The sequence below is a fragment of the Oryza sativa genome, chromosome 1, assembly GCF_034140825.1.
Source record: "Oryza sativa Japonica Group chromosome 1, ASM3414082v1".
Taxonomy (NCBI): Eukaryota; Viridiplantae; Streptophyta; class Magnoliopsida; order Poales; family Poaceae; genus Oryza; species Oryza sativa.
In genome coordinates, this window is record NC_089035.1 from 5,459,280 (window position 1) to 5,466,319 (window position 7,040).

Genomic DNA, 7,040 nt, shown 5'->3' on the forward strand with positions numbered 1-7,040 from the left:
TCACAATGTAAGTCATTCTAACATTTCTCATATTAATATTGATGTTAATTAATCTAGACATATATATCTATTTAGATTTATTAATATCAATATTAATGTGGGAAATACTAGAATGATTTACATTGTGAAACGGAGGAAGTATTATGTGTAGTAGTATAAGTATATATATTTGGGTTGAGTGTGACAATTAATGGCTGTAAGCTAAGAGATCTTTTGTCTCGTATCTTGAAGACAAGCTACGTGCTTAAAGGACTAATTAATATACTGATGAACACTAATATTAATTGGTAGTACGTAGCTAGCTCTGTATACATACTTGCACGAGGGTGGACATACTGTAGCATTGTACCAACATTATTTAACTTATCTTAATTAACTACTCCATTCGTATTTTAATGTATAACACCGTTGACATTTTGACCATTTGTTTTATTCAAAATTTTTGTGTAAATATAAAAATATTTATGTGATGCTTAAAGAACATTTGATGATAAATCAAGTCACAATAAAATAAATAATAATTACATAAATTTTTTGAATAAGATAAATGGTCAAACATATCTCAAAATATCAACAGCGTTATATATTAAAATACGAATGGAGTAGTTAATTAGCTACATATAATATTATCATGTGGTTAGCGTTTAAAAGTTATTGTGTACTATTTTTTTAATAGAAGTACATCAGCATGTACATGTTGATTAGAGTAGGGCCATTTATTTAAGAAAACAGTGCATTTCAATAATCAACATTATTATAGCGTTTTAATTAGTTTTATTTTGGTCAGCTTGTTTTAAAACGCACATAACGTTGAACTAGAAATTCATTATTTATGTTAATTAAGTAAAATAGGTCAAATTGATTATTGTTTCTAAACAAGCACAATCCCTACAATATTACAAGTTAACTAGCAGCATTTTGTGAAAAATTTGCACATATCAGTGATAATTTTGAACAAATATATCGTTACCACAAGTATGTGCTAAATTATAACTTTGAACTAATTCTTAATTATCCTACCCAAAATAGTAAAATGCACACATATATTCCAAACACTTGTGGAGAAGGAGTTTTTACTCCCGGTTCGTAACCCCCCTATAGTCTCGGTTTTCCAACCGGGACTACAAATCCGGGACTCAAGATCGCTATCTTTAGTCCCTGGTGAAAAAATCGGGAGTAAAAATCCATTTTTAATCCCGGTTGGTGTTACCAACCGGGACTAAAGATACTCTATCTTTAGTCCCGGTTGGTGACACCAACCGGGACTAAAGAGGCTAGATCCGGTTGCTACTTTATTCTATTCTTTTCTTCATTGTTTTTAATATATTGATTCACTCTATCCCATCCCAAAATCCTAAATCAATCATCCCCGAATAGTCTCCAAATTCTCAAATCAATATCTGTAAATACATCACAAAATCTTAAAAAAATTACATCACAACTTCTACAAAATTCATTGCAAATACATCACATATTCACATCACACACAAATCAAATACATCACACACAAATCATCTCAGATCCGAATCACAGATTCTCAAAAAAAAAGAAAGAAAGAAGACGAACGGCCCGCCGCCTCGCCGGCCGCCGCCGCGCCGCCCGCCGCCTCCAGCCGCCAGTGCGCCTGCACGCCGCCGCGCCGCCTCGCCCGGCCCTCCGCTCGCCGCGCCGCTGCGCGGGCCGGCCCTCCGTGCCCCGCCGTTGCAGAGGGAGGTGGGGAGGAGGGAGGTGGAGAGGAGGAGAGGAAGGGAGGAGGGAGAGGAAGAGATAAGGGTGACTCTATGAGGAGATGAGTTAAAAAAGGAGATGATGAGATTGTATTGATCCGATCCGTGTGCAACCACCCCGCTTATGTCGACTTTTTTTCCGGTTGGTGTTACCAACCGGGACTAAAAATAGATCTTTAGTCCCGGTTGATAACATCAACCGATCTTTTTTCCCGGTTGGTGTTACTAACCGGGACTATAAATAGATCTTTAGTCCCGGTTGGTAAAAAATTCCTCAGAGCTTTCAAACCGGGACTAAATATGTTTTTAGTCCCGGTTTTTAATACAATCGGGACTATTGTGAAATCTGGTGGACCGACTAAAGATGGTTTCTCCACCAGTGAAATATGATCTGAACTGAACAAAGTTGACTCGTAATCAAACACTCTGCACAATTGCACACAGCCAACATCCATCGTTAATCCATATAGTTTATATCAACCTCATGGATTATTAATTCCCCAAATCGATGCTTATGGCAACCCACATTGCAACTGTTGCACTAATTAACAAGCACACACATCAACACGCCAGGAGGCATTACAGTTAGTGGCATTCATGTCCAGAATCTCAGGGTAATCTCCAGCCAGTCTATCACGAGCTGACACGTGTGCACAGGTGTCATCTCTAATGTCAATCACATACACTGTCTCTGAGTGATATATATAGGAGTAACTCCTGCAGGGGTATTAGAATTGTCTAAGCAGGATATAATGATGCATACATTCAGCACAGGTGTGTGGCTTGCATGTAATAATCCATCAAAACTGTCATTAGCCGTCTCCTTCTGAATCTCTGGTGTCTCACTGTCTCAGGACAGGAGGAGAACACACATGGCGATTTGTATGTAGCTAATCAGACTGTTTCCTCATCAGGACCATCATGTTGTTGGCCTATCACTGTATTTGTATATATTCTTCCAGAAATCTTTGCAAAATTGTGGTATCTAAGATATGCCCCTGGTAGTTGTCACACTCTGCTTAACCTTGGATACAAATTATCCAGATCAAGAAAGTTGGCTATGATGATCATGTACCATATACAGCTTCAAGAACGCAGGGTTTTTTCTTGGCTATTGCAGAAGTAATTTGATAAGTTCGTTGGAAAATCCTACAAAGTTGCTGTAAAATTTTTGCATTATACTTTTTTTACGATTACACAGAAAACGTGATTGCACACGAACGCTCAAAAGAGTCAGGGTTCAGCCGCAAATCTCTAATCTCACTAAAATGCACTGCATGTGCTTAATTTCAACCTGAAGACACAATTCCTATAGGAAATTAAAGGGAGAAATGAAAAATACTTCATCCCAAACTATAGCAAATTTTAGTGTTCAAATTTTATTTCAAACTATATATAGTAATTCCTCCGACTACTCTCTTGTTTTAACCAATTGCAATCATTTCCAGCAGTGAAGGCAACTCCCGGATAGGTCGGGCTGCCACCCAGGCTCCGCCGCTGCCGTCTCTATTATCATTAGTCATCTATAAAAATCGGCCAGTCACCCAAAAACACCACTAGTCGTTTGAGTTTTACAACTGTGCTGGCTCCGTCACTGATCATTTCTCATTTAGTTTCACTTATCTTCTCAAATAATCTCTCTGAAAAATTTTAGAAGTGCTTATATTTCAACAAAACCAAAAGAGATTTGTAACCCTGAAAACCGAAGAGAAATTACCCGGGTCAAGATGGATATTTTTCTGAGTGACATGACAACGCCAGTGAATGCAGCCGTCCCTACCTCTTGAATCTTGATGGGGGCTCCAGCCATTGAATCTGTTGCACACATTTGGCCTGGCTCGAGCTCTGGACCGTCGGATCAGATCATCAGATGATCATTCAGACAGATTCAGGCGACAGAAATATTCAGACAGCTAGTTCAGGTTCAGGTTCAGCGACCAGCGGCCGGCTAAGACAGACAAACACACACATACATGCACTGCACCCAATTTACTCTATTTTTTCGTACGTGGAGCTAACACCCTGTAAGAGGATCAGTTTCTTTAGATTTTATTCACAGCTAATTAACTTCTCTGACGATTCACATTGCATTCATCGAATCTCAATAGGATCTCTGAGTTGTACAGATTAATGAATTGATCGGCGTTGCCATGGGACACCATGCTTAGTTAATTCCCAAGCTAGGTTTCTGCAGGTCCCAGCTGCAGAGTCAATTATTAGTATTTAGGTAAGGTTCGATTGCTGAGCGATTGATACAGTTTAAATTGCAGGTAAATTTTGATAAACATCATTGCAACTATGCATTGTTTAAATCGCCATAATCTGGCAGTTTAAAAGCTATTAGTGGTCAAAGTTTAAGTAGTGGTAGTAGTAGTCAGTTCTGATAAGTATTACAGTAGTAAGGTCCTTGAAATTGCTTTCAAGGAATTCATGGTAATGAAATTTTCTTTTACATTCTTTTTCCTTCCATTTTTTTCATGTCCCCTGGCAATAGCCTTCTGGTCGTTTGCGTAGTGTAACCAAAACTCTGATTTCTTTTAATATATTGATGTGTAATTCTTTTGCGTGTTCGAAAAAAAAATCGATGACTTATGTTACGCATAGTGAAAGTGATCACAATGGCAAGATGTGCAGGTATTTGTGCGATCGAGCCAGCAAAAATATTTATTTCTTCTGACTTGTCAGAATTCAGAAAGATTTTTTTTTTAATTTTTGCGATTAATTCAGAAAGACTATTTTACCATAGGTGCTGTTACGCAAGCAAAAGCCATGAGCCGTCAGTTTCTAGAAAATCTAGCATATGTTTTTATCTGAAGTTCTGGACTCGTTTAGTCGATATATGCACTGCTTGCTTTCATGAAAATTACATCCCATTGCTCAGAGTAAACAAAGTGCTTATATATATAGCTTAAACCTCTCGTTCAAAAATAGATAATACGGTGACATTTTTCTTCTTTTACATCCCTCGAACTTTCGCAGAAGTCTAAATTTTCAACCCTCAAATTTTAGATTGATTTTGGTTCAGTCTCAACCACAATATTGAGCTTCTGCTTCGAGTTAAGCATTGCATTTTTCCTGGGACAAAATGTGCACGCATCTCGAACTAATTCCATCGCATATATCACACAAACTCCAAATCCAACTCAAATCAAGATTGAAAGAGAGAAGAAAAAAAACAAGCCACATTTTAAGCAGCACTAGGGGAAAAAATCCACACAAAAAACAAAACCAAAAAAAGAAAAGAAAAGAAAAGAAGAGGAAGCTGTTTTACAAGCAGCAGCCTAGTACTCCCAGAGGAGAGGCTGGAAGCCGATGGGGTCAAGCGCATCGTACGCCGTCCAGCAATGATCCGACGTCCCGAACTCCACCACGTCCTCCACCCACAGCGGCGCCAGCTCGTCGAACACCAGCTCGGCCACCGCCATCTGCGCCGCCGCCGCCGCCGCCGGCTGCTGCTGCTGGTCATCCTCCCTGCTCGACTCAGGCTGCTGCGGCTCGTGGCGAGGGTGGTGTTCGTCCGGCGGAGGAGCAGCCGGCGGCGAGGAGGTGGAGGTGGAGGAGGAGGGGTGTTTGTGGTGGTGCATGACGGCGGCGAGGGCGGCGGCGGCCTGGACGTCGCGGGGGGCGAGGGAGGCCGGGCGCGGGAGGGCAGGGGCGAGGTCGGGGAAGTTGAGGACGGCGCGGGCGCCCTTGATGCTGAGCGCGGCGACGTCGTGCGCACGCGCCGCCATCTCCGGGCACGGGAAGGTGCCGAGCCAGATGCGGGACTTCTTCCTCGGCTCCCTGATCTCCGACACCCACTTCCCCCACGCCCTCATCCTCACCCCCCTGTACGCCACCGCCGCCGCCTGCTCCCCGCCGCCGCCGACGTCCTCGCGCTTCCTCTTCCCGGCCACCTGCTGTTTCTTGCCGCACGACGACGTGGACGCCGTCGACGACGACTCGGAGCTCTGCTCGCTGGCTGCCATGGCGATCGATCGAGCGCTCGACGACGACGACGACGACGCGGAGGTGGGTAGGTAGCTAGCGAGATGAGGAGGGGAGGTATAAGTAGAGAGAGGGCGCGCGGGAAGAGGGGGCAGCGTGGCGGGGATGGTCAAAAGCGACGCGTGAGCTGCAGTGCAAGCGGGGAGAGGAGAGACGCGACGCGACCATGGCGATGGCGCGCGACGCGATGGCGCGCGCTCGGGGGTGGCATGAGTGCATGGCCATTATTGGGCGTGTGGGGATCATTGGTCATGGATGGCGCGTCTCTGGGGCGAGGAGGAGGGATCCATGCCCTGCCATGCCACACACACACACACCCCTCTCCATCTAGAATAATTACAAACGCCATTAATCAGTTCCAACACTTACTTCCTTCCTCCGTTCGATGGGATAGCTCTAACTCCTAAATTTAACTCCAAGAGTTAAGTCTGAAGTAGAGTTGTGGAGCTTCACAACTCTAGTTTATTTTGTGAGAGAGCTCCACCCAGCTCCACTTCCAGTTTTGGTGGAGCTAAAACTGTTTGGCTGAGCTCCAGCTCCAGGAGGGGTGGAGCTGGAGCTGGAGCTGGAGCTGTGCCAAACAGGCTCTATATTAAGTTCATTTTTAACTCATTTCATCTGTCCCAAAAATAAATTCAGTTTTACCGTAATAGTTGCAACAGAGTTTGTGAAAGTAGAGAATAATAATATTGCGAGTAGATAGAGTGAGAATTGTTACATTGGGATTTGATAAAATAGGAATATTCTAGCCTTTTTACTTTTGTGTTTGTATATGTGAGATGAGTGAAAAATATCCATCTCCATTCTTTACTAATATAGTATTATTTTTCCATATTTAATAAAAAATAAGTGAAATGTCTATTTTACTATTTCACCGGAACGGTTAACCACCTAAACCATTTTTCAGTTTATTTTATACCGTAAACTATTTAAAACGGTTGCATTAACTCTCCAACGGTATTTTCTTTCTCTATATATAAAAGCCATATTTTGCACTGGAATTATGTTAGGCTGATAGATGCATTACAACTTATTACGTCTTAACATTTTTTATAATTTTTGTCACTGTTTCCATGAGTTCGAAGCACCTAAGAGTCTAAGACTAATTTTAAATATCAAGCAAATGGTCATGAAAAATAATTTTGATTATGGTGTAATCCATATCTAAAAATTTGTTGCTTAAAATACAACTCGTATAAAGAAGGGAAAAACAGAAATATTTCAAGCAAATGATCATGAAAAATAATTTTGATTATGGTGTAATCCATATCTAAAAATTTTCTGCTTAAAATACAACTTGTATAAAGAAGGAAAAAAGAGAAATAT

General features: G+C 41.7%; 1 protein-coding gene across 1 annotated transcript; it reads right to left on the reverse strand.

The window, feature by feature from the left end:
• Positions 1-4,825: 4,825 nt before the first annotated feature.
• On the reverse strand, positions 4,826-5,936 carry LOC4327064 (ethylene-responsive transcription factor ERF039). Its single transcript, XM_015788914.3, has one exon. The coding sequence runs from the start codon at positions 5,693-5,695 to the stop codon at positions 5,009-5,011; it is 687 nt and encodes a 228-aa protein (XP_015644400.1). The 5' UTR covers positions 5,696-5,936; the 3' UTR covers positions 4,826-5,008.
• Positions 5,937-7,040: the final 1,104 nt, after the last annotated feature.